We start from the raw sequence: 27,930 nt of genomic DNA, 5'->3' as shown, positions 1-27,930 counted from the left end.
TGTGGTTTCAAGACAACTCTATGTATATATTATTATGTATGTATATATTAGTCTATTCACAATTCTACCATAAACAGCAAAAAAATGTGAATATTGGCATCCATTTGATACCAACTGCTAGGGTGTGGAAATGCTTTAATACATAAAAGTCTGATCATATTTACAAAATGTTTAAGTATTGTCCTACTCGTTATCGTGTCAATGAGTCAGTGAGTGAGTGGTAATTGAGCTATATATAGTATAATATATAAAAGGAAAAGGTGACTGACTGACTGACTGATCTATCAACGCACAGCTCAAACTACTGGACGGATCGGGCTGAAATTCGGCATGCAGATAGCTATTATGACGTAGGCATCCGCTAAGAAAGGATTTTTAAAAATTCAACTCCTAAGGGGGTGAAATAGGGGTTTGAAATTTTGTAGTCCACGCGGACGAAGTCGCGAGCATAAGCTAGTAATATATAAAAGGAAAAGGTGACTGACTGACTGATCTATCAACGCACAGCTCAAACTACTGAACGGATCGCGCTGAAATTCGTTATGCAGATAGCTATTATGATGTAGGCATCCGCTAAGAAAGGATTTTTCTCAATTCAACCCCTAAAGGATCAAAATAGCGGTTTGAAGTTTGTATGAAACTCTGTCAGTTTTGAAGTTAGAATTGCGAAATTTTGCAATTTACACTAATCTATATATATAAAAGGAAAAGGTGACTGACTGACTGACTGATCTATCAACGCACAGCTCAAACTACTTGACTGGTGGTGGGTAACCCTAATGGTGTTAAATAGGTGTTTGAAATTTGTGTTGTCCACGCGGACGAAATCGCGGGCATAAGCTAGTTCAGTATAAATTACTAGGTGATGCCCGCGACTTCGTCCGCGTGGAAATAGTTTTGTGAAAATCCCGTGGAATCGATTCAATCGATCGAATCGATTCCACGGTTCCATTGATTTTCCGGGGTAAAAAGAAGCCTATGTCACTCTCTAGGTCTCTAACTATATTATCCATGCAAAAATCCATACTCAATATTATAAATGTAAAAGTGTGTCTGTCTGTCTGCTTTTCACGGCCCAACCGTTCAACCGATTTTGATGAAATTTAGTACAGAGTTGGCTTATATCCTGGGAAAGGACATAGGCTACTTTTTATTCCGGATAATCGAAGAGTTCCCACGGGATTTTTAGAAACCTAAATCCATGCGGACAAAGTCGCGGGCAACGAGTCTAAATATTTAAAAGGAAAAGGTAATGTAAAGGTATATGATACCCCACTTGATATAGTTATCTTAGTTCTAAAATTGAAAATACTAATTATTAGTTTATGACCACAATTTAATTTTTTTTGTGTGATGTGACCACAAATTCACAGTTTTCAGATTTTTCCCCTAAAGCCAACTATAAGAGCTACCTACCTGCCAAATTTCATGATTCTAGGTCAACAGGAAGTACCCTGTAGGTTTCTTGACAGACAGACAGACATTTCAACCACAACAACTGGTGAATTGTAATGAAATCAAGAGACAGACAGACAGACAGACAACAAAGTGATCCTATAAGGGTTCCGTTTTTCCTTTTGAGGTACGGAACCCTAAAAAGGGAAAATCTTGGACAAAATTGATTTTATTTCTATTTTATTCAATTATTTTCAGAGACTGCTTTTAAATATAAATAGTTATTCAAAATTCATTATATATTTTATCTGAATTTATTATAATATCTTTCTATTTGTACAGCCTGGGGCAAATTTTGTCCATCTCGTTTGGCTCTACCTTTTTGTTTTTGTAACATCTCCACTGTTTACCCAGATTCGCAATAAAGAAATTTGTATTTGTACAGTCCTGCAAGCGCTGTAAGCGTCATTCGGAGCAAAAGTTTAATAAGTTAGAATTTTTTGTAAAAAGGCGAGAATTGACTGTTTGTTTTAAATTATTCATTAAACAAAATTGCTTGGCGACATGGCATTGCTGGTAGGGTGGAAACTAGCCACGGCCGAGGCCTTCCACCAGAAAAATACATAGCAAAATACATAGTACAATTTATACTTTATTAAAAATTAATGAGTTTCATTTTTTAGAAAAGCACTATACATGCATCAACCGGCAGTGCTTTACTGGTGTCATGTTATAGACATCCTCGTCAAGTCTAATTCACGCTCAACCAGAAAATACTTACTTCTCAGTCTCATGCAGTAATGTACTGTCTGTCAACTTTTAACTGCCCATCCACATAACCAACTCTGACAAAATTCGGTACATATTTACAATATTCAAGAGATGGACATAAGCTACTGTTTATTCCATATAATCTAAGAGTTCCCATGGAATCTTTAAAAATCTAAATCCACTCAGACAGTCGCTGGCATTACCTAGTGAACAAGTGGAACAAATTATAAATACAAAATATATAAAACAAAACTCCTACAACACTTACTGCTTATCTTTGGTTTCCTTTTTTTTTTGGTTTCAACTTCTCTGGAACAGAATAAACAAACATACACGTCATATTGTAATCAAACTGACAAGCAAATAGCAATCACGTTGCATCGTACCGCGATGTTGTAGGTAGGTATTTATTTCAAAGATACGGCCGAGTTACATTACTGTATTAACTTTACCGTGCCATAGACTTATTATAGTAGGTAAAGACAAGGGAACCGGCATTGCTCCAAAACGCAACCGAATTTCTGATTTTTTTTTACACAATTTGTATGTGTAAAGGTAGTATGTAGGTACCTACTTACTATTTATACCATCAGCAGCCATATTCCTAATCATTTTTATTTTAACAATATGTTTGCATAGACCAAAAGGCAACCAAATCTTAGATCAGCCTTCACGGGGTTTATATATTAGCATAACTAGAGCTTACTTATCACACCATCACCAGCCACATCCATTCAATTCTTTTTTTTGGCTCCATATAAGCAGATTTTTTGAACCAGCATTGCTCCATAGCGCAACCAAATTTTTAGTAGGTTAAGTTTTTACCTAATTTAGATGTGTAAGGCTAGCACTTACTTTCTACATGAGCAACAGCCCTTTTTCTCGATTTTTAGGGTTCCAAATTGTTACCAAATTTGTTGTGACCCGCCGGACTAATAGTCTATCCTCTGAACCCAACAAAATCCATATCGATGATGGTTACCAAATTTGTTGTGACCCGCCGGACCAATAGTCTATCCTCTGAACTCAACAAAATCCATATCGGTGATGGTTACCAAATTTGTTGTGATCCGCCGGACCAATAGTCTATCCTCTGAACCCAACAAAATCCATATCGGTGATGGTTACCAAATTTGTTGTGACCCCCTAATCTATTACCTATCAAAGATAACTGGATATTATAATAAACAGATATGTAGTCTGTAGATATCAAACTAACGGCGGTAAGCGTACTTGTATGTACTTTGCGTATAATAAATTGTTTTTTGTGCTTTTTAGAACAAGAATCAAATTATTAATTACCTACACTCCAAGGTTAGAGTTTTATAAGTTATTTTCTTGCAAGATAAAGTGTATTATTATTATAAATATTTTGATCCTTCACCAAAGTATCCCTACTTATAAACAATGATCAATTTCAGCAACTTGAATTATTATTCACTAAAAATGGCCAGTTTAAAGAGATACAGCTGTGATGAAGAGACAGGAGAAGTTATAACCTATCATGTAAATGACGAAACAGGAGAGCGGGCAGTGATTAATAAGCTACCTGATATATATATTGTTGACCGATTGTGGAGTACTCACAAATTCTTAGGATTTACTCGTGGCTATGTAAGCAAGACCAAAAAGTTTCAAGATCTCAAAGAAAAAATAATTACAGGAGCAAACACAACAAGTCCACGGATGCTACTTTTAATACCCACGCTTATGATTTTCCCTAGTCTTGTCTGTGTGATACTAATGTTGCTGGAAATATTTTTGCATATCAGATGCCATAAGAAAAACAAAAGTTTGAAGGAAACAAACTTATATTACCGAAGTCCATTCCATGTAATTACTAGCACATTCTGTGGCTGGTGTCGTGAATGTGATATGGCATCCAAAATTGGACAAATACAAGACAAAAGGAGATACAAATATGATTATCTTAGAGGTGCACTTTGAATTAAAAATGCACATTTTATTCAAATTTCATTTAATATATAGGTACATTGTGTCATACTGTATCAAGGAGAAATTTTATAATATTTGTTTCTTGTTTCAATCAGTGGTTTCAATACATTTTATTACTATGAACAATTTAAAGTGTAATTCATTCAGTTCTTGCGAATCAAATGAACAATGAATAATTTGTTTAATAGAATTCTTAGGTTGAGTCAATCATTGCTGTGTTGTTAGTTAGTTGTATACATGTTTTATATTATATTATTTGACTTGATGAGTGTCATGAGCAGTGCTAACAGGGCTTCGTACGTCAATACTTAGGTGCAGTGAGCATCACCAGTGGGGCTTGGTGGTAGGGTTTGATTTTAATAACTACTGTAACCTTGTCTGTACTGCCTATATGATATTAGTATATTGAAATAAAGATAATTTTAATGAAACGCTTATCCTTCTGTTAGTCCCATATATCTAAATTTATAAAAGGAAAAGGTGACTGACTGACTGATCTATCAACGCACAACTTAAACTACTGGACCGATTGGGCTGAAATTTGGCATGCAGATAACTTTTATGACGTATGCATCTGTGGTGTTTTTCTTTAACATTAAATCAAATGAACGACCAGCTTTAAAACACACATATCTAACTCCAAAAAGTTAGAGGTGCGTTCCCGAGGTGGAACCTCGGGCCTCAGACTATGAGGCCGTCGTCTTAACCGCTAGGCTATCATAACAGTGTGACTACTCTTAAAAAATTATAAAATGGAAAAACCGAATCTGAAATGAAAGTAGTTTTCTCTGACTCTGAATCTTTTTATGAATTAAGATTTCATAATATTTTTAATTAAGTTTAATTCATCATCATCATCAACCGATAGACGTCCACTGCTGGACATAGGTCTGTTGTAGGGACTTCCACATGCCAGTCTTGCGCCGCCTGAATCCAGCGGCTCCCTGCGACTCGTCTGATGTCCGTCCACCTAGTAGGGGGCCAACTATGTGCCCTGCCCATTGCCACTTCAGCTTAACAACCTTAACGATTTAAAGAACAAACATTGTGAGGAAACCTGAGAGTAATGTTCTGTGAAGTTAGTCAATTGTCTTTAAATCATATAGTCTATTTTTCCGTTTGAATGACCATTTAGATACGATTTTCAAGCCTTCACTATCCTTGAGTAGTAGTAATAATTGTATAAAGCCTATTATTACAACGAAACAGTCATACATAGACATAATAGAAAGACGACTCTTAGTATAATATATGGGTCCTAAAGATCTTTCGTTCACGAAACGCCGTAGCCGTAGATATGCATTTTTCGCGTATAGATACAGACGGAAAGATGTGGCACAGTCAAGTTGCCATCAAATAAAAAATACAAGTACCTATAAAATGTGTAACTTTATTTTGCAATTTCGTAAAAAACATTTATTATTAAAATATGAACGAGACGAGACGAGTTTCTGTAACTGTAAAAAATAAGCTTTAATAGTTTTGAATAAAATAAATTTATTGTAAATGATTATAATGTAAATCAAGTCAAGTAGTCAGATATATATAAAAAGCTTTGGTTTTGAACTTTTTAAGATGTCATAGTTATTGTCACCGGAAATGTTAATCCTCATTGTATACAAATCCTAGGAAATGAAGGAATCCCTAAAATCAGTAGGAAAAAAGTGTTAAATAAATTTTAGCTACTTGTATTCATATTTATATACTAAATTTCCTAGGAAATGTATGCAATCAAAATCTTGTGACAAGTTGTTTAACTCATTTCCTAAATTGGCCAGGATTGTAGGTATAATATTAATATTTTCTAGATTTCTGGTAACATGATAAATATTTATAGACCAAATTTAAAATTAGATGCGTACAAAATAATGCCGTGATTTAAAAAAGTTTAAAATCCTTGAAGTACGCATATTTTTTTAAGTCAATGAGTTTTAATGCATAAAAAATAATTTTGAACAAGTTTAAACACTTAAAGTTATAGTACGCATGAAAGTAGATGGCCGCACCTTAGGTGACACATGTATACAGTAAATCAAATTTTTTCCTGTATAAAGGGATGAGCGAGACAATGATTGACGGAGGCCCGCTTCGAGGGGTCCAACATAAGCATTCTCTCGAGCAGGTCTTTAAGTTGAGTGATCTTCTTAGCCTCAGGCGCCGGTAAGCGGTGATGGGATGGTGCTAGCTCCGCTTGTAGATCGCGCGTAGGCTTTATACTTGACATTATTACTATTTTTTCCTGCAACAATGAAAGAACTCCTTATTACCTTATCCAAATGCTAACAGGAGACACACCTTTTCAAACCAAAAATCCTAAAAAAATTGACAGAGCATTGCATCAATTAAACTTTTACAAGTACTTCTGACTCGTCAAATGCATTTACCACTGGTTCGGAAAGCCTTTCCTACTGAGAAGAACCATTTTTTTCCACACAAAAAAAAACCACTTATAATATTGGTTTCTTCGTGCTTGTAAGCACTTGGCGGCTTGTCTAAGCACTGCACATTCCTCTGTCTAATATAAACTTAGTCTAATATTCTAGGTTGCACTCATTGAGATTGCACATTATGGCTTCAGTACATTGGGCCCCATGCGTGCCAGCCAATGTGTAAAAGCTGTTTTCACTTTTCAGAAACCAACATATTCAACAAGAATTTAGAACTCATTAAGTATTGTATTATAAAAATATTTTTTCTAAAAATGAAATGAAATGTGCACATTTCATACTCTGTAGATTGGTTCGAAAGTTTAACTTTCCGGACAGTATTACTACTATACAGAAAAGTAAGTATGGAATTTAATTACATATCATAAGTGTTTGAATTTGGAATAATGTTTGTTCCTTACAACTGTCCAGAAATAAGTAGGTAACTATGATATAGTACATTACTGCACGAGACCGGGAAGTAAGCATTTTCTTTTCTAATTCGCGCCTTTTATTAATATGGCCACAAAAAAATAAGTATTTGATCCGAATGACGCTTACAGCGCTCGCAGCCTCCTCGCATCGCTGTAATAAATCCGATACGGATAACCGTGCTGTGTACTGAAAGCGCTATTCGGTAGAGTTCCGAATCCAAACTATAGAAAAAAAAATGAATATTAAAAATATACAAGATATTCAGGAAGAAAGATTATTCCAAATTCTGTTTTCTTTAGCTTAAATAGTTTTAATTACGAACTCTACCAAATACAAGTTCGTTTTAAAACAAGTTAGCTATTAGATAAAATTGCTTCAAGTGAGGATATTATGATTTTAATTGCATACCTCCTAATTTGAGAGTGGAGGTCGAATTAGAAAAACGTATTTTTTTCAAATTATTTACTTGTTAATTTTTTTTAGAAAAGCACCATACATGCCTCGACCGGGAGGGCCTTTCTGGCCTCGTATTATATAGACGCCCAAGGCTCGGCCGTCTAACTCACACTCAACCAGAAAAAGCTTACTTCCCGGTCTCGTGCAGTAATGTACTATTGTTCGTGTCAGATAACAAAGTAAAGGATTTGAACAGACAATTTTTTTTCTACTTACCCTTTCTGTAATTTTGTCCAATTCATGGTACAAGAAATTGCAATTACTATCAAAGTGTTGTTCTTTGAAATGTCCCTTTTTGACGATTTTATTCGGTAGTTTTCCTTTCAAGTCCATAAAATATTTCAACATTTCATTATTGGATTTACCGCTGAACATAATTTTTCCCGTCGATAGCTCGTACACAGTGCATGCTGTGGACCACATATCGATGCCATGGTCGTACGGGACGCCGAGGATTATCTCTGGAGATCTATAAAATCTTGATACAAGGTATGGCGTTATTTCATTATCAGACACATGCGATGCAGCTCCAAAGTCACACAATTTCAAGATCAATTTACTGTCGTTCACTAAAATATTGTCCGGTTTTATATCTGAAAGTAAAATAAATATAAGAACCAAAAACTCCAATAAATATATTAAATATCCACAGTACATGTATACGAATTGCCTTTGTACATTAAAGAAGTTCTTTAAAATAAAAATATTTCTAACACTGGTTCATCTTGGTATAGGAAGATCATTTTGAACCTGTGTTAGACATTCATTTGTCGATTCGAAAATACTTTTTTAGTTTTATTTGAATAAGAACTTTTGTATCACAGTACCCATAAGGAAATATTGTACATCAAACTTTAGAAAGAGATAGCGGTTTCGTAGGTAGGTATAAGTGACAGAGACAACGCTCTACGAAGTCGAAATCTCTTTCTAAAGGTCGATGTATAATACTTCCTGCTAGCTACTGTTTATTGTGTGTGCCCTTCCACAATGACAAAGATCAAAACCGGTGAACTACTGAGGAATAGACATAATCGTTACCTGCATGCAGGATGCCAGTCTTTTTTAACAATTTCAATGCCAAAAGCATTTGTTGCGTGTAGCTCCTCACAGCTTTTATGTGAATTCCGCTATTTTTCCCATACTTCTTAAGCACTTCCCTTAAGTTCATAGAAAGAGGTTCCATAACCATACAAAGATGGCGCTTGTGAAAGAAATGGCGGAAGAGACGAAGACAATGGAACTTGTCATCGGGGTCCGAGTCATTCAAACGCTTGAGGATTTCCAATTCCCTCAATCCAGTTTTATGCCTGAAATACAAAACCATAATGTTACAAAATATACAGAAAATTACAAATTAATTATAAAATAATTAACATGTATTAAAAAGTTACTGGTGGATGAAGAAATCCTATATCCTAATTGGTAACAAAGCAAATATTTATAAAAATGTACATTGAAAATTGACGATGTATAAACTATCAAAGCAGTTCAAAAATGCAATAGTGAAATAGGTATCGTAAAACAAAATATAACCCTTTAAAAAATTAAAAATCCACGATCCCTTAGTTTGGGGCGATCCACTACTGTACACTTCCATTCAGAATAAGCTCAACTCTCGCTAAACGAACTCACATGATTTCATTGTTCCTAATGATTTTGACAGCGACATCAGTGTTCCCGCGAGCTTGATCGCGAGCTCGGATCACGTTGGAAAACACGCCTTGGCCCGTGTAACCGTACACAGTGTATCTGTTGTCCAGAGTTTCACCTATCCGTACCCTGGAAACACAGAAGTTTGTTTTCCATGCTTAATATTTTGAAGAAGCGTTCGATGCGGCTAGATTATTGCTTGAAAACATAATGTATTTTTTCACTGCAGGCTAAGTTGTGTATCACAGCCACAATACATCTACATCCGCGCGTGAATCGTGGATGATCTTTACGCGAAAAATATGTTCCTCTACACTCGAGAAGGTTTCGTAGTCCCATTTGCGCAGAAAACGAGACGACGGGCGGGCGTCAAGGTGGAGAACGCCAAGTACCAAGTAGATGATGAACGCGACTTCAGGACAAAAAGTAACCTATGTCCTTCCCTGGGATGAAAGCTATATCTGAACCAAATTTCGACAAAAACGGTTAAACAGATGGGTCGTGAAAAGATAGCAGACAGACACAATTTCGCATTTACTATGGATAAAGAATTATTATTATCATCAGTTTATCACATACCTATAATAACCTTCGGCGTCATCCCAGTTATCAGTAAGAGACGGATTTTCCAAAGCATTTTTACTTCTGGGTTTTCCTGCAGTTGGAGTCTGCAATGAGAAAACATTATAGTTAAAACCGGCCAATTTAATCACAAATACAATAGATATAATTAAACTATAACATACATTAATATGCAACTCATAATATCTATGTACAATAATAATTAACCTCGAAAAACAGATCAACTTTCAACCCTACCCTAACCCTAGTGAACCCTACTTAGCCATGATAGTTTTCCTTTAAAATTGATTATATATATGTGGGTAAAATAAGGCTAAACGGCCTTCATGAAGATGATGATGATTGATGACTAACCGGATAAGTCAGGATTACAACATATTAGATTTAACCGAGCCTTCATGGGCGCACTAACGATACTCTCGCACTACGAGAGACTACCCTCAATAACTATAGCAACCCTCATTTATGAATCATGACAACAACGTCTCCATGACTAGACAAAGTAACACTACCTAGGTCCCTACCTACACCGGCTCCTCCATCCCCATACCGGTCCCAGACCAACCAATACCTAATTATTACAATATCAACTAGTCCATACAAACAGGAACCTCATTAGGCAACAGCCACAATAATAATAAAACCTGTCGACACACACAGTGTCTACTGAGAAGTGCCCCTGGCAAGAGCCAGACAAATAGTGAATCACTATGCACAGCGTGTTCGATTTTATAGATGATGATATCACAACAACGGTGAGGACGATGACGTGATGTTTAGTGAGCAATCTTTTTACGATTATAATACGGCCCTGCAGACATATACTACTGCTGTGAATTTTTTCACGTTCTATATACTGCCATTTGACTGATAGAGGGGGGGGGGGGAGGACACACTGGACTCTAATAAAAATTAGCACTTTAAAACATCATATTTTACAAACGGAAGAAAAAAAAATCATCCCCACTTTACATGTAAGGGGAGCTACCCTAAAAAAATATTTTCACAATTTTATTTCACCACTTTTTCACATTTAATATTTATAGTAGCACTAATAGTCTCTGAAATTAACCAAGGACGGACAGACGGACGTGGCGAAACTGTAAGGGTTCCTTGTTTACTACGGAACCCTATAAAAGGGATGCAAGCTATTTCTGTACCAATTTCAACCGATTTTAATGAATAAAATCGGTTGAACGGTTGGGCCGTGAAAAGCTAGCAGACAGACAGGCAAACACACTTTCGCATTTATAATATTAGTATATTAATATGGAATGAAAAACTTACATCAACACTATCGAAATTGTCCTGATCCGCAAACATATCCCATTCACTGCCTCGAAGTGATTTTTCCAATTTGCCGCCGGTTTTGGATTCATTCTCAATGTTTCTTATAAATGCAGTGCTTGTTTCAGTCTTCAGTTCGATAACGTCTTTTTTAGACTGTACAACAGTTGTAGGTTCCTTAGAGCCCTTAGTTTCAGAAGTGGCTACTTCAGTTTTCTTTATGTCAGATGCTGCCTGATTCTTCTCTGTTGCAGAACCGCTGTTATTACAAGCCAGTCTCTGAAAATATTTGGTTACTTTAAAATATAAACTTCTGTGAGTGGCATACTTAATCTAGAGATGTTACGAACATTACAGCATACAACAGTATCCACATTAATTGAAGCTGACGTTTGATGTTGTTCGGGTAGCGACATGGCCGCAGGGGGTGGCGCTTAAGGTATGATTCCGAACCACGCTGCACGCGTGCACACTGCCGCAACAGTGCTGTCACCAGCTGTCACAGTCCTGTGATGATGCGGCAGCGCTGCTGCGTGCAGCGTGGTTCGGAATCATACCTTTATGGTAAGTTTTGTCTTCATTACGTTCTCACCACTCATCAGTTTTTGTGTGGCATTATTCGGGAACATCTAAATCGCTTGGCCGCACTGGCTAGTCCACACTAGCCGCTAGCTACAGTAACACCAGAGCACACCTGAGCAAAGTTAGAAATTATAAATTCCCTATCCCGCCAGGAACCAAATACGTAGTCTCCCAATCACGATTTGCCCGTATAGGTATACTGCGTACAAAAACGGGTACGAGTGAATAAGTACTGGCTGCTGATAAGTACTGATAAGTATGCGTTTTGATTCTCTGATAAATAAATACCAGTGTTCGAATAAGGTTCCCATGGTTGTGCTAACAGCTATTGGAACTCCATTACACAAATCTAAAAAAAGACTTAATAATATACTATAGTTACATTCCCCAAAGCGAAACAAGCACAAACCTTTAAGAGTTGTTCCCGCTGTTTCCTTCTCCTTTCAATGATTTGTTCTTCAGTTTCTTCTTCATCATCTGTGTTAATAGATATGTCTAATTCTTCATCACTGGAGCTGGGTACTATTTGAGCTACTTCGTTTGTTGTGGTCTGAAACAAAAAAAAAAGGCATCTTAAAAAGCTTAATATTTAAAGTTATATGTAATTAATAATGATTAGCCTACGAAAATAACTATGTTTTTAGAACTCAGTCAAATTAATGAGTTCTAAAAATACAGGTATCACTAATATAACGTATGGTTACGTTGTATTAGTAAAGCTATATACATATACCTATACATACTGGACAGAGAAGACACTGAATATTGAAAATTGGGTGAATATGGCAGCTTTTAATCACATCTCGTGCTACAGGCGATGTGCGGCATTAGGGCTATCACGCCGGCACCCCAACACGGCGAGCTACGGCGAGGTCGATATGTATTGTACTTGATACTTACTATATGTCTGTCTTTATGTTCTGATCTAAAATCTTTTTCTCGGTCTCGCGAACGAGGTCTATATCTATCTCTACTTCGTTCACGTGACCTACGATCACGATCAGAGTATCGTCTGTCGCGACGCGCAACAAGTGATCTATCCCTGGACCGTCGTGTACGCACAGTATCCCTATCACGACGTTTCAGTTCAGAAGAGCGTTGGTCTCTATCGCGATCCTTATCTCTGTCACGCTCACGCTCTCGTTTTCTTTCGCGATCTCTATCGCGTTCTCTTTCCCGCTCCCTCTCTTTGTCACGCTCTTTTTCTCTCTCCCTTTCCTTCTCTCGATCTTTTTCTTTTTCTCGCTCACGTTCTCTCTCTTTCTCTGCTTCAGCCTTTCGACGCTCTCGCTCTTTGCGTTCACGATACTCTTTCTCTTCTAATCTCTTTTCCATTTCTTTCCTACTTTCTCTATTAATAATTTCTCTCAAATCTTCTTGTCGTCTAGATGGTCGCTCTTTGCCATACTTGTGTTTGTTTCTTTTCATTTCAGAATCAAGGTCTTTTTTATCCTTCTTATGTGTGAGAGTTTTAGTTTTTTCATCATTAATGCAGATCACATCAATACTTTTTTTTCTTCTTGTTTGTTCGTCATCACTTTTGTCTGAGTAGTAAGCAACTAACCGAGCTTGCAGAAGTTCTTTCTGTTTCATCAATTCTTCAAGATCTAGATCGTCCTCTACCGTTAGTTCGGGACTAGCACAATCTTCCTGATAATTTTCTGTTTCGGAATTGGATGATATAATTTCTAAAGTTTCATCCAATTTCTGTGTAACGTCGTTTCTACTGCTGTTACGCGACGTCGTCATTGCTGTGTTACCATTTTTAGATTTAGGAGTTTTTATACTGTCTATCAAGGGAGTATCCAGTGACGATTCTTTTTTCGCTGGCTTGTTGCAACGTCTAGATTTCTTAATTAATTCTTCAACATCAGAAAGGGATGTTTCACTTTCAACCTTAGAGTTTTTGTACTTTTCCTTCTTGGACTTCTTTTTTTTTTTAAAGGCTTTTTCATCCTGTTCATCTGTCACTCTTTTACGTTTTTTATGTTTTTTAGTCTTTTTCTTTTTTCTACCGTCGTCATCATGGACATCGCCATTAGTTGACTTATCTAAGTCAAGTTTAGTTCTGAAACAATATAAATTATAATGTATGGTACTTACAATATATGATGCAATTCTCCCTTTTTCCTTTTCATTTACAATACATTGCACAACTCTGTAATATTATTTGTATATTATCAGCTTTTAATAGTTATGATGAGAATAATGGGTTTTTGTCTTACTATTGAAACACACCTTGTTTTTACAGTTGGTAGATTTTTAATTTTAATACTAATATCGATGGAAAAGTTGGATGCAATCATGTTTATACAAGTAATGTTATTGTTCTTTGTACCACATGTATTTGTAGATACAACAGATAAAACCACTGATGAAGTAGGTGAAATATAAATGTAAACAATTAGCATATTATTGAAAGAAGAAGAACAGCAAATATTTTGCATAGTACTTGCAGTTTTACATGACACAGTCAAAATAATGATATTTATAATAGATTTTTAATAGACTAGTGATAACAATCAATTAACTACAGAGTAAAATAAAGACCAATCAATGGAGCCTGATATCTATTAATTTTATGAATGACATGTAAACATCATATAAACGCGTAAAATTTAACACCTCACACGCCATTTCAACTTTTTGTGTCAAATTTCATGTCGAAGTACAGAAGTTAGAATAGTTAAAATGGCGCGTGAGGAGTCATTTTGTATGACCAAATATAGGTATTATTATTATTACATATTTATGCATGTACATACAGCTATGTATAGTATTGGGCTAGGAGCCTGTATCCGAAATAGTGAGTTGGTTGATAAAGGCTGATAGACTGGATAGCTATCTCTGCATTAACATTTACCTGTTTATGGTAAACTGGTCCTGCCAACCAGCTAGCTTTGTCACTATCAAGGTAAATCTATACTTATAACTAAATCTAAACTTAAAAACAAGCTGTATTTTAAAAATAAGGTGATTTAAACTTTATAAAACTTTATTTTTAGGGTTCCGTACCTCAAAAGGAATAACCCTTATAGGATCACTTTGTTGTCTGTCTGTCTGTCTGTCAAGAAACCTACAGGGTACTCCCCGTTGACCTAGCATCATGAAATTTGGCAGGTAGGTAGATCTTATAGCTGACATTTGGGGAAAAATCTGAAAACCGTGAATTTGTGGTTACATCACACAAAAAAAATTAAATTGTGGTCATGAACTAATTATTAGTATTTTCAATTTTTTAAGTAAGATAACTATAGTCTTCACTTGTCCATTCTAAAACAGATTTTTATTTAGTTTTATGTATCATAGTTTTTGAATTATCCTGCGAAATGTCGAAAAAATACGACCGTAGTACGAAACCCTCATTGCGCCAGGCTGACTCGCACTTGGCCGGTTTTTTCTTCTATTTTTCTCTAAAATGCATTACATTAACAGCCAGGATCAAGTATATTTGCGTTTTATATTTTGTTTAATAATAAGTAATGCCCATGTTTTCGAACTCACACGTTGTGAAATTATCATTTGTGATGGCATGCTGGAGCCATTAAAAATTAAGCTGAAAAATTATGATCCACTCAAACACGGGCATTTACCACATCTACAGATGCCTAATTTATTTTACCAAACTGAACAACTGCAGAAGATCTAACCATTAACTATTATCAAGCACCTTTTCATAATTTCTTTTGTGGCTTTTGGGCTACTCTATTAATTTTGGCAAAAAATCAGATATTCACAGTCAAACAATGGTCAAATACTATTTTGATGCCGTATTTAAATGAAATTAGCTATCAAGAAGACTGTCATGTTTCAGCTGCATTGTTTTAAATTCATTTAAGTTTTACCAAACAAAGAGTATGTAAACACTATGTTTACCAAATATATGCAGCACAAGAACATAGCAAAATTTTTTCTAACCTAGAAACAACTTAAGATCTTTTCAAATGTATAGTTAGTATGATAATCTTCTATAACTAACTGGTGAATTTAAAAATAAAAAACTAAAATAGTGTCTAGTTTGAAACATATTCTAAGTTAAATACTTACTCTTTGCCCATGTTTCTCTAAAATAGACTGGCGAAATCTGGAAAAGAAATTTTTTAAACAAAGTAATATATTATGTCAAAAGGATTACCAATGTATATCTACTACTTTAAGATCATGTAGCTAAGCTGATTCGTAGCTCTATGTTTTAGGCAGACTGAATCATTGGTAAAGCTGTAGATTATTGTTGTTGTAAAAGCAAAATGTCAATTGATAATAACTATTTTTTTACTAGGGAGGTTTTTTTACTTTTACTTGTTACAGTAAGCAGTACTGCACTTTACTAATGAGAAAAATGAAAAGTGCATGGAGATTTTTAACTAAGAATTTAGAAGAGATTTTAAAACTAGCTGCCTCGGCGAACTTCGTACCGCCTAACAGTCGATTCAATTATTTTAAATTTTGCTCTCTGTAAGAACACTAAGAACCGTCCTCGTAGTTCAAGGAATATTATAAAAAAAGGTGTTCTAGAGATTTGCGATCAGCAACACATTTAGCGATTCATTTTTATATACATAATAGAGATTACCATCCAAACTGACTTTTTAAGTGAATATTCCAAAAAACTTCTTTTATACAAAATGTTTTGACATTTATAAAACAACAAAATCAGCCAAATCAGTTGAGCTCTCAAGGTATGATTTTTATACATGCAGTTAGTAGCAATTGATTATTATTTATATAAATTTTAACAATGACAATCATCAGCTAAGCAGAGCAACTTGCCAATCTGCAGTTGGCTACTGTGGTAGACTATGGCTAAACCCTTTTCATTCTCAGAGGAGACCCATGCTCAGTAGTGAGTCAGTGATGGATTGATGATAATGATGACTCAACAGCATTTCAATCATAAATTGTTTAAGGGCAGTATACAACAGATCACATTAAGCATCAAATTCCTCGGTGCTGTTTCACAATTTCCTCTATTAATCATTAACGTTAATAGTAAACTGGGTGATAATAATGGAATAGGCTCCCAGATAATATATGTATGCAACTTTTTTTTTGTTTTTTAACGCATTACAAGTTAGCCATTGACTGTGAGCTTCGTCTGGTGGTAAATGATGATGCAGTCTAAGATGGGAGCGGGTTAACTTGGAAGGGGGTACAGCATTTTTAATAAACCTTATATGTTTCTACAATGTATTGCACTGGAATACTATATTACTTGGCTGCAGAGCTTTGTCAGTAGGGTGGTAAATAGCCACGGCAGAAGGAAGCCTCTGCTATTACATATAACAGACTTGTATTACATCGATGCTTGTATTATTTGTTTCAAGTGTTTGTGTTAATTTTTCAAATTCGTAATATACAGTATAAAGTTATTGTTACATTGTTCAACAGTCTATTATGCCGAAAACACAATTTTTTAACATCTATAAGGCTGTGTTGTGTTTGAACTACCTATGAATCCAATCACGATAAAAACCTTGTAATCACAAATTGCGACCTAGCAAATTTTTACACAAAACGTTAATACTTGTTAGTTCTACGTCGATATACACTAATTTTAGATCATTAATTTAACTATCTAGGTACTAAGCATAGGGGTGCAACTCTAGAACATTAAAAAATCGCAAATTGAAAATCGCTTGTGGTGCCATCTAAGCGCGAGCACGGCTAAACAAATAGAGAACAGTTTACAAAAGACGTCAATAGATGGCGGGCACATTGGTGTAATTTTAATGACGTTAATAAATTATAACCTAGTTTTCATGTTTTCGTGTGCTGTAGTAAATATTTATATTTCTGTTAAATTTATCTGACCCTGCTTTAATAACAGGACTCTGTAGTCTGTATTTCCTTTCACCACCTCGATAACTATATTCTAAGGATTGATTTAGTGACTCGATTCATGCCTGAACGATCTACGGATTACGGACTTGTTTTTGCTTTGTGAAATGATTTTTCTGTGAATATATTTGTGCAGAAAAATGCCACGGAGATCTCGATGTGTGTCTGGATGTGACTAATTCGGTAAGTATAAAATCAGCTTACTCGTAATCTAACTCAAAATTACTTCAATGAGTCAAACTCTATCCACCATTAAGGCACCATTAGCACATTAGGTATTTTATCATGATACTAGGTATATTTGTTCCTGCAATTTCGTCCGCTCGAAAAAACTATTTTAGAAATCCCGTGAGAAGTCCAATTTTCCGGGATAAATGTGGCCTACAAGTTACAACCGTCTGATGCAAGCTATCTCTGTACCAAACAGATGATGACCACCACTTTGTCTACGTGAATTTAGGGTTTTTGGGAATCCCATGGGAACTGTTTGAGTTTTCCGTGACAAAAGAAGCCTATGTCCTTACCTGGATGCAAGTTATCTCTGTACTAACTTTCATCATAAACGGTTACACAAATTTACTGTAAAAAGCTAGCATACAGACAGGTTGACACACTTTTGCATTAATTTTATCATATTGCTATGGATTATTAACTACTAATTCTGTAATTTTTTTGTTTTGTAATTAAGTGTACTTACAACATTTGTTTTGAACTTTATTGACTAAGTTATTTTTATATTATAGGTATCAGCTATCAACTAATTAAGTACAATAAGTAAGTATAGACTAATGCATATTTTATGTTATTACTTTTTCAGATGTTTGCATGGCTTTCCAAAACCTGGCTACTCCTCTCCTTGAAACCATTTAAACAATGAAAAGAGATAGTAGGAAAACATTTAGAAAGCAAGACTGATAATGAAATAATATATAGTTACGAATTATCAAATTTGCAATCACCAGTTTGAAGATCGTTGAAATACACCAGTTGTGGTAGTAATATGAAAGTTATGAAAAGTAAATAACCAAAAATTTTGGATTTGAGCGTTACCTATTTCACAATCTCGTGGGTCTTGAATTTGGGTATGTATTTTATGTACCTAGTTACGAATTTATGAAAATAAAATATTTTACAAAACCTTAAAACCTTTTTATTTTATTTCTATAGTGTTTTATAATTTAGTATCTTAAAGAGTCAGTCTTGTAATATATATTTTTAAACATGTTTTAAACAAACGTTAATGGAATTATTGATGTTTTTTTAAAACATGTTCAAAAATATAAAATATTCTAGTAAAGTACATTTAAATAGCATTTAAATTTTCGCGCTCTCGCACGCCTAGCGCGCTTTTAGTGCCCTCTAGATGTGAGCACACGCGTAAGTTTGAAAAAGAAATCTAGAGTCGCACATCTATCTCTAGTATATAGTAGATAATCTATGGTACTAAGAGAGAAATAACTGAGTAGGTACCTATAATAAATTACGATCAAACTTGGTCAAACCCAGTCAAACCTCCATTGCACAGACCAATAACATGCTCACCGACCAGAAATAAATGAACATGCTCCATTGACCTAAGATCACCGACCAGAAATAAAAGCCTAGATGCCTAAGATCACAGAGTACATACCACCGACCAGAAAAAAAAGGTACATACGCCTAAGATTATAGCAGATCATAGAGTGTAGACACACCTCCTGTGGTTCTGGATTAGCTCTTTGATTTGATTATTAGGTACCTACCTTAGCCCATAGTAGATAATCTATGCTTAGCCCTTAGATGAATGCCTTAGCCTTAGAGGAAGACATAGATAATATACTAATACGGGAAGACACAGGAAGAGGCTCTTCCGAAGAGCCATCTAATCTATAGCTTTCCTGTATCTCTATCTATAGCCTTCCAGCAATGTAATACTTATAAATTTTATGATGGTAGTCTGTTATTGTAGAAAGCATATTTAGAAAAATTATTAAGAAAAGAAGAAAATATTGGTACGTAGGCACGTAGTGATTATAATATTCCAACAATGCCCCTAGCCCTCTAGCGAAGCAGAAGTCTTTTTCGTGTTCATTTCGTTATGATCATTATGTCATTATAATAATTAATTGCAGGTCTCACAAGTCATTACTCATGAAAAAATTTATATCGAGAAATGTTCCCATCGGAGCACGTTGCGAGAGTAAGACTCCTTTACAAGTTAATATTTCGTGTGCATCGGGCATTGCCTGGCGAGTTGCGTTTACTGGGAGATAATTATGCCAGAGAAGAGTTCAAACGACATAAAAACTGTAATCCTGTTGAAGCCAAGATATTTCTTACGGAATGGACTGTGAGTAGATTTATTACTTCACTAGCGATCCACCCTGCTTCAAAGGTAGGATTGATCATCTATACCTACCTAAAAAAAAAAACCATCACCATCTCATTAAAGAGTACCTGCTCTCGCCCCTCACCTCTCAGTATGAGAAGGGTTTAGCCATAATCCACCATGCTGGCCAAGTGCGGATTGGAGAGACTTCGACAAGACTTCACACACCTTTGAGAACAATATTATGGAATACTGTCACGTATGCAGGTTTCCTCACGATGTTTTCCTTCACTGAGTGATATTTGATCCAAAGTGAGTGATATTTGATGTCTTAAAATGCACATAACTCCAAAAAGTTAAAGGTGCATGCTTGGGATTGACCCCCAACCTCCCGAATAAGAGGTGGACGCCCTAACCACTGGGCTATCACATCTATCTATACTCTATATGAATAATGTGGCTAACTCTGTTGTACACAAACTCTAAACTAAACTTAGATGAGACGTCTAAATCTATTCCTATCCCTTTCATAATGTTGCTTGCGGAAAAGGATAGCACTAGATTTAGACCCGTTAATTTAGTTTAGTTTAGTTTAGAGATAGAGACAAGAGAATCGGCTTCACTGTATCAATAAATTAAAATTTATTATGTAGTTTTTTTTTAATTATAACCAAAAAGCCCTTCATATTCATTATTTAGTTATTTTATAAAATTATGACTCATTAAATACTGTATATGTGGAGGCCAAAATAGATCTTTTTTGAGCACACTTCCCAAGAGAGTAGAATTTTTAGAGAAATCTGTTGAGTCAGTTTCTTTTTTTGAAAAGAAAATAGCTGATGCAAAGTTTGTTGAGATGTGCAAATTTGGCGATTGTCAGATTTTCATTATCTGAGCATTGTGCTTACAATTTTTCAAGATTTTCCTTGTTATCAACCAAAAGACGTCCACTGCTGGACATAGGTCACTTGTAGGGACTTCCACACGCCACGGTATTGCGCCGTCTGAATCCAGTGGCTCCCTGCGACTCGTCTGATGTCGTCCGTCTACCTAATGGGGGTCTTCCGGTGCGAGGTCGCCATTCCAGCACCTTGGCACCCTAACGTTTATCGGTTGTACATAAATTTTTCCTTGTTATAGGATTATGCAATTAATTTGGCGAAGCAAACGAAACCCCTGCATCAAGCCAAGAAGAAGTCTGTTGGTAAATATCTAGAGCCTAAAATGTTGGATTATATGAGCGATGAACAGTTGGTGCAGTTGTATGAACTACACAGGGCAGCCTCCTTTGATGCTGAGAACGATTCTAAAGAGAAACAAATAGACAGTGATAATAATAGATAAATAATTCATTTTTCCTTTTTACAATTTTTACAACGAAAAAGTGAAAATTCAAGGAATCCGAATGTTATTCTCGCTGACTGAAACGGTTTGTCACTTAAAAAAGTTTGGGAGTAGTTGCTCTCATTTATACATGTAAATAAAAATCGACAAAAACGAAAAATCATTAAGAAATAATAAGTACAGTAGCCTGCAAGAAATATTGTACATCAACCTTTAGAATGAGATTTCAGCTTTGTAGAGTGCTGTCTCTGTCACTCATACCTATGTGACGTTTTGTCGTCACAAGAATGCTCTAAGAAACTGCTATTTATTTCTTAAGGCTATCATTATTTTAATATAATTTATCAATTTATATTTATTTTATCTAAATGTAATAACAGCATAATTTTTGTGATCATTGTTGAATTATTTTAAAAGTGTATTTTTAGCAGAATTGTAGATGTAGTTTAATGTTAAAAATAAATAATTAATAAAAAACTGGTTAGTCTAAGTTGTCTGTTTTAGACAATTTTTGTTACATAGTCTATCTCAAAAACTAAACTTGGAATTTCGGCTATTGTGCATTATGCTGTATTGACACAACAATACTATAGGTAGAGCAGAATCTCATTAAATGAAATTCCAAAGTTAGCAACACTGTACTCTGAATATCCTATGTACATAGTACTCTGTGGTGAATATTCATAATTCACCACAATATTCACTACATACCTAGCACTTTGTACATAGGATATTCACAGAGCTAATTTTGGAATTTCATTTCCGTATTTTTCATAAGATTGTGGTCTGCCTATAAAAACCTTCACTCATTAGGCACTTGTTACACCGGCGACAGAAATAGTCAAAGTGACTAGTTATCGACTATTTTCTCGCTCAAGAAACACACAAACGATGTATAATTCTGTGTAATTAAAAGAGATAAATATGTAAAGCGGACCAGAAAAATAAAATACATCGTCATATTGCTAAACCTACTAACTACTACACTAACTAATATATATAAGATCATTATACTTAGTGACCATAGATCATATTATACTAGTGGCGTCCCCAGACCAAGTTTCTTATATTTCTGGTCAGGCCTATTAATAGTTGGTCGCTGACTGTGCACGCTATTGGCAAGAACTCTCTCTCTCCACTAGGTGCAACTATAGTTTGTCGCAGTGACAAGAGCTGTTAAAGAAAAATACTCGCTCAGCAGAGCAACGCTCTCTTCTCGGTCAAAATATTGGCGTGGTTTGCGCAGAGATTAAATATAAACGTAGTGATTGCATACTCTTTGAAATGTATATCTCGGCCGCCTATCTTAGAGTAATAGCGGCACGGCCCGTCGCACTCGCAGAGAAGTATCCCAACTACACACTCAATTCTCGCTGCTCTCCAACTCGTTTCTAGATTTTAGCTCGATTCGTTTCGGCGATGGAACAAGTGTTTAATGAATTTGAAGTTGTGACCACAAAAATTAGTCACATGTACGGAATCCGGAGGCCCGACTTCCACTTAGCCGGTTTTTCTTTATTTTAAGTAGTTTGATCTAGTCATATTGAAATAAGTAAGCTGATGAAATAAATCCTTTTTTTGGATTAGTTTGCGTTTTATTTATTATTAGCTGATGCCCGCGACTTCGTTCGCGTGGAATTAGGTTTTTTAAAAATCAGGTGAGAACTCTTTGATTTTACGGCATAAAAAGTAGCCTGTGGCTTTCTCCAGGTCTTTATCTATACCCATGGAAAAAATCACGTCAATCCGTTGCACCGTTGCTAAGTGGTTGAAGGACAAACCAACACACCAACAAACAAACACACTTTCGCATTTATAATAAGGATAATGATGTTTTGATATGACCGTACCAGCAATATGCGGCACTGCAATTGCTTTTTTATATACGTAGGTACTAGCTGATGCGCGCAACTTCGTCCGCTTGGATTTAGGTTTTTGAAAATCCTGTGGGAATTCTTTGATTTTCCGGGATAAAAAGTAGCATAATACGTCACTCTCGTGTCGTACCCGTGCAACCCGTGCAATTGGGTAGAAATATCGACAATTAAAAACATCAAATTAATCATGTTATGTACCTTACCCGTTATTTAAAATATAAACATTACTCGTGAAATGATAAACCCCGTATTGAATTGCACCACAATTGCACTAAATTTACTGACATGACAGTTGACCCATAGTGAAAATGGCGCGTAAGGGGTATTGTATTATAGTATTTTGTACGGACTATAGGTACGACTACTATAAACAAGTTTGATATCATTGGATGTAAAATTTATTGCTGGTAATAATTTTCTTGGTTCCCTAGCATTAAAAAAAAATGTGTTTTCAATCGGCATTCAAGCCGGCTTAGTAAAAAACTAGCTGCTGCCCGCGACATCGTTCTGGTGGATTTAGATTTTTAACTTCCCGAGGGTACTCTTCGATTTTCCGAGATAGCCTATATAGGTTTTAACTATAGCGATGCAAAAAATCACGTTGATCCGATGCTGCTTGCGACGTGATTAAAGGACAAATCAACAAACCAACACACAAACAAACTTTCGCATTTATATTATGGGTAGGATATAAGATGAGGAAGTACAATGTTAACAACATTTCTTAAATAATCTTTATTCATTATTTACACAGTTTTTATTAAATGCAGTCTACACTCTAGATAAACACTATTTACAGTCAAGCTAAGCGGAATCGTTAAGATATGTTGTTTAGCCTAGAATTAGCATGTCAAAGCCGACTTCAGCCACTGAAACAAAAAAAGATTATTTTATTACTTGTTTTTTTTTTAAATATAAATTAGTGTATATGTTCTGAGAGTGTATATTTACGTCAGTGACTATTAGTATAGTCTGCGATATGTTGAGATGGCAATCGGGGTATGTGGCAGGGGCACGCCTCACATACCCGCATGTACCTGCGCTCGCCCGCACCGGGCAATCGGAGGTCGGGCGTTCGATCCCGGGCCTCTAACTTTTCGTAGTTATGTGCGTTTTGTGTATTTAAATATCACTTGCTTTAACGGTGAAAGAAAACATCATGAGGAAATCTGCATGCCTCTGAGAGTTTCCATAATGTTCTTAGAGGTGTGTGAAGTCTGCCAATCAGCACATTGTCAGCGTGGTAGACTATAGCCAAAGGCGAGCGATAGGTTGATCATGATGACGATGCTTGTTGCGTTATCGGTATTCGAACCGATTCGATCTAAGTAATGCAACAAATATCGTATTTTTCGTAGTACGTACTCGTGATTTCGAGTTAAGTATAGTTTTGTTTAAAACCCCAAAATAGGCGTTAAAATATTACTACACCGTTTGTTCGAAATTCCCACCACATCTGTTGTCGACTATAGTTAACTACTATTTATTTATTTTTTAATAGGTGATGCTTGCGAATTCTCGTGGATTTTGGTATTTTAGAAATCCCGTTGGAACTCTTTGATTTTCCTGGATAAAAAGTAGCCTATGTACATTCCCAGGGTTTAAGCTAACTCTGTTTCATCCAAATCGGTTAAACTGTTGGGCCGTGAAATGCTAGCAGACAGACAGGTTCTGTCTGCTACACACACACACTTTAACATTTATAATATTAGTATGGATTAGTCTCACAAATAACAATATTTTTTTATAACTATACTAACGTGTGCTATTTACCTAATATTCAAGATATTTTCCGATTTTTAGGACATGTAGTAGTTTAGGAAGTAGAGGCTGGACATTCAACTCGTAAAATTCATGGTTGAACCTTTGGCGTGACTAGTTAGTACCCTACCAACCATGCCGTCAAGCGATTTAGTGTTCCAGTACGATCACGACAGCCGTTCCAAGTTAGCTTGTTTCCATCTTAGACTGCTGATTTAGGGTTAAATTGTATCGGTTAAAAAGAAAAACTGCCACTTTGTGGCTTATTAGTTCGTAAACGATAGATTTTTAGAAAAAGTGGCTAAGAAACCCATAGAAACCTCACTGATTTTATTAAATAAAAAACTTGTCTATATAGTGAAGTCTCACTTTAAGGAATATGCCATAATTTTTTTAGACTCACTTTTCATTTTTAGGTGCGCTGAAAGATTTTTTCCGAACATACATAGCGGTAGGTATAATGCGTAAAAAATTACTTTTCACACGCAATTCTAACTTTTTGTGTCAAATTTCATGTCAAAGGTACGGTTTTAGTCCCTTTTTAAAAGTGAACCGTACTTTAGACATGACAGTTGACCCATAGAGTTAAAATGGCGCGTGAGAAGTCGTTGTATGGACTCTAACAGGTTTTTATAATTTAATTTGAATTAACGGCTGATCTAAATGACTGATTCACAGTGAGACGGACTAGATTAAACTATAAGGTTCCCTTGATTTAGTACGGAACCCTAAAAAAGCTCAAGTTATTTTAATGGTTATTTCGTGTAGGACCTACCTCAGCGAAAGTTAAATTAACTTTGAATGAACTCGTAGAGCAGTTAGTGAAGAACATATCTGAAATGTGACATAGCTGTATTGTAAAGGGCATCTCTACTACGTCTTACGAACAAATACCAACGCATTATACACGATTTCAAACTTTGATTTATATGCTCTGATTTTTATGGTAAAGTTAAAAGAATTGTTAAAAGATTGGCCGTTCAGGAAGTCAAAATTTGAAACCTTGTTTGAATGTGTTAGTAGGTACCAATTGGTAGGTAAGCATATATATCTAAATAAAGCAAAGCAAAGGTATGGGTTAGCGTCAGGTTAAAAGAACTCTGGAGTCTGGAGTAAATGAGGCTGCATAGTTATGTACCTACAGCATGCGAATCGATAGGTTGACTGACAAACCAATCACGCGGAGGCACAGACATCTGCGACGCGTCTCACTTAGTGTCACCAAAGTTAATCGGTCTACAAATCACCCACTGCACAGCTTCACCGTCAGAGTTCTTTTCCCTGACGCCCATACCCTATTTAAAATCTACAGTAAATTAGGTATTTTTAATAGATGTACATAAGCATCTAAAATTACTTACGAAATGCTCTATGAAGTAGGACGACTGCCGATACAAAGTCACCGAATCGAAGCATTCCATCTTTTCTCATGTACTTTAGTACCAATAGAGACAGCGCTCGTTCTGGTATGACGAACCCAACTTCGCGTAACGCGTCGCGAAACCTCTCGATCCTCAACACACTCATTTTTTCCGGCGCGTGCGATCGAAATACCATCTGCCAGTGCTTTAGGCTGCAAATTAGATCCTTGAAATCGGAAAGAGTTATCCGACCGGAGCCGTCTTTCTGAATCATTTGCTGAGGAAATTTTTGCATTGAAGAAATAAGTACATAGTTACCTACGTGAAATTTAAGATATTATTATTATTACTATTTAGCCTCGTAGGTATAACATAAAGGAATGCATAAAAGGGGTTTGTCAGAAGAACAAATAAATTAAGTCCCTAAGTAACTGAAGTCACTTGTGTGCAATGAGTCAACGCTACATTACCTAATCGTGAGCACTCACACAATACCATTACATTTTATGCCTCTAGGTGTAGCTAAGTGACTCTAAAATAGATTTATTCCTTACTAGATGATGATCGCGACTTCGTAAGTTGATGTTTTTATTTGTCGATATGTCAACCCAATTTCACCCGTGCTATTGGGTTGACAATTGAAATATCGACCAATAAAAACATCAAATTAATCGTGGTATGTACCCGTTATCTCTACTTTAAAATAGCTTAAAATCATTAATGTTTATAAGTAGGTAGATTTTAATAGGCATAACACATGCATACCCATAGTTTGTCCATATCACTAACCATAATATATTATTATAAATGCGAAAGTTTGTTTGTTGGTTTGTCCTTCAATCACATCGCAACGGCGCAACGGATCGACGTGATTTTTGCATGGATATAGTTAAAGACCTGGAGAGTGACATATGCTACTTTTTATCTCGGAGAATCAAAGAATCCCCACAAGATTTTATATATATACAATATATATATATATATATATATATATATATATATATATATATATACTAATATTACAAATGCAAAAGTCTCTCTGGCTGAGATAGCTTGTGTACCGTACCTACCATAAATAGATATAACTAGGATACCTTTTATTCTTTTTAAAATCCCATCAACGGATGGGATTGGGATGGTTCAACGGAACCGATTTTGACGAAATTGGATATAGCGACACCCCAGAGACAAATTTAGTCCCTGAAAATTTCAGAGTTACCGCCGTGGTTTTAAAAACCTAAAACCACGCGTACGGAGTCTCGGGCACCATCCAGCATTTTATAAAAGGATACTTCCATTGATAACACAATTTGTCTGCATGTTTCCATCGTTGCACAGCTCTTAATATAATCGTTGGGCAAACATCTTTCCAATAGTTCTTGAAGTTCGAAGGCATTTATCGTTTTATGCTCGTCTGCTAATTGAAGGAATTGCGATTCGTATTGGGCGAAGCTATTCGATTCCATTCCAGGTGGTGCTTTAAGTATTGCTGCTTTTAACATCTGTGGGGCACAATCTAACACTCTCATTTTGAGTTGTCTGATTGAATATATTCTTAGGGAAAAGTTCGCTTCCTGCCTCGGCTCAAATGTAGTCGGTATCACCAAGTAGGCGCCGGCATCTAACAGACACCTAAAAATATTTGGGTAGGTACAGTAAATGAAGTATTTTATTTGTTTCCTGAAAATACAAGTAGCTAAACAGCAACTGGCATACCCACTTAGACAAGTACGCTGGAAGAGGTGTGCCATACAATATGATTTATTTTTGTGTCGATTCGAAGCGCCCAACCGGGCGTACCTACCGAGTATTAAAATTGAAACGCTTTGTATCAAATGGCGTTGACGCTATAATGATAGATGTATCATTATACATTATACATTATACATTTAGTTCCGAAT

At 35.7% G+C, this 27,930-nt stretch overlaps 3 protein-coding genes and 1 long non-coding RNA gene across 9 annotated transcripts in view; 2 read left to right on the top strand and 2 right to left on the bottom strand.

The window, feature by feature from the left end:
• The first annotated feature begins 2,748 nt into the window (after positions 1-2,748).
• On the top strand, positions 2,749-4,248 carry LOC117995928 (uncharacterized). Its single transcript, XR_011238403.1, has 2 exons — positions 2,749-3,480; positions 3,588-4,248. It is a non-coding gene; the product is annotated as an uncharacterized lncRNA (long non-coding RNA).
• A 344-nt stretch (positions 4,249-4,592) lies between these two features.
• On the bottom strand, positions 4,593-18,964 carry Prp4k (Pre-mRNA processing factor 4 kinase). 4 transcript variants are annotated; one of them, XM_034983946.2, is made up of 10 exons: positions 18,849-18,964; positions 15,588-15,624; positions 12,441-13,608; positions 11,950-12,090; positions 10,959-11,237; positions 9,669-9,757; positions 9,072-9,218; positions 8,478-8,746; positions 7,656-8,032; positions 4,593-6,361 (listed from the first exon to the last, which is right to left on the bottom strand). In XM_034983946.2, exons 2-10 carry the CDS (start codon positions 15,596-15,598, stop codon positions 6,155-6,157), a joined length of 2,688 nt encoding a protein of 895 aa, XP_034839837.1. In that variant the 5' UTR covers positions 15,599-15,624; positions 18,849-18,964; the 3' UTR covers positions 4,593-6,154. The 4 variants fall into 4 exon arrangements, with proteins under 4 accessions (XP_034839837.1, XP_069364627.1, XP_069364626.1 ...); XM_069508526.1 differs by lacking the exon at positions 18,849-18,964 and adding an exon at positions 16,989-17,075; XM_069508525.1 differs by lacking the exon at positions 18,849-18,964 and adding an exon at positions 16,917-17,010.
• A 227-nt stretch (positions 18,965-19,191) lies between these two features.
• Sdhaf3 (Succinate dehydrogenase assembly factor 3) lies at positions 19,192-22,616 on the top strand. The gene is made up of 3 exons (XM_034983724.2): positions 19,192-19,369; positions 19,490-19,707; positions 20,827-22,616. Exons 2-3 carry the CDS (start codon positions 19,531-19,533, stop codon positions 21,028-21,030), a joined length of 381 nt encoding a protein of 126 aa, XP_034839615.1. The 5' UTR covers positions 19,192-19,369; positions 19,490-19,530; the 3' UTR covers positions 21,031-22,616.
• Positions 22,617-23,629: 1,013 nt separating this feature from the next.
• Positions 23,630-27,930, bottom strand: part of CalpC (calpain C) — a 30,188-nt gene continuing 25,887 nt past the window's right edge. For 2 of the 3 annotated variants that reach the window (XM_034983948.2, XM_034983949.2), the window contains exons 11-14: positions 27,322-27,661; positions 26,030-26,294; positions 25,444-25,502; positions 23,630-23,776 (exon numbers count right to left, since the gene is read on the bottom strand). In XM_034983948.2, coding sequence (XP_034839839.1) covers positions 23,750-23,776; positions 25,444-25,502; positions 26,030-26,294; positions 27,322-27,661 — 691 coding nt within the window. In that variant the 3' untranslated portion in view covers positions 23,630-23,749. The remainder of the gene's footprint in view (positions 23,777-25,443; positions 25,503-26,029; positions 26,295-27,321; positions 27,662-27,930) is intronic. The other variant, XM_069508529.1, reaches the window with a different exon arrangement.

This window comes from Maniola hyperantus, chromosome Z (assembly GCF_902806685.2).
Source record: "Maniola hyperantus chromosome Z, iAphHyp1.2, whole genome shotgun sequence".
Lineage (NCBI taxonomy): Eukaryota > Metazoa > Arthropoda > Insecta > Lepidoptera > Nymphalidae > Maniola > Maniola hyperantus.
This window is presented reverse-complemented; position numbering and strand designations above follow the sequence as displayed.

Excerpts from the sequence above, each read along its gene's own strand:
- Sdhaf3 (XM_034983724.2), top strand. The coding sequence starts at position 19,531 with ATGTTCCCATCGGAGCACGTTGCGAGAGTAAGACTCCTTTACAAGTTA. Across the intron at positions 19,708-20,826 it reads TATTTCTTACGGAATGGACT|GATTATGCAATTAATTTGGC; the intron begins GTGAGTAGATTT and ends TCCTTGTTATAG.
- Prp4k (XM_034983946.2), bottom strand. Across the intron at positions 8,747-9,071 it reads ATTAGGAACAATGAAATCAT|GCATAAAACTGGATTGAGGG; the intron begins GTGAGTTCGTTT and ends TTTGTATTTCAG. Across the intron at positions 6,362-7,655 it reads TGGACAAAATTACAGAAAGG|GAAAAAATAGTAATAATGTC; the intron begins GTAAGTAGAAAA and ends TCATTGTTGCAG.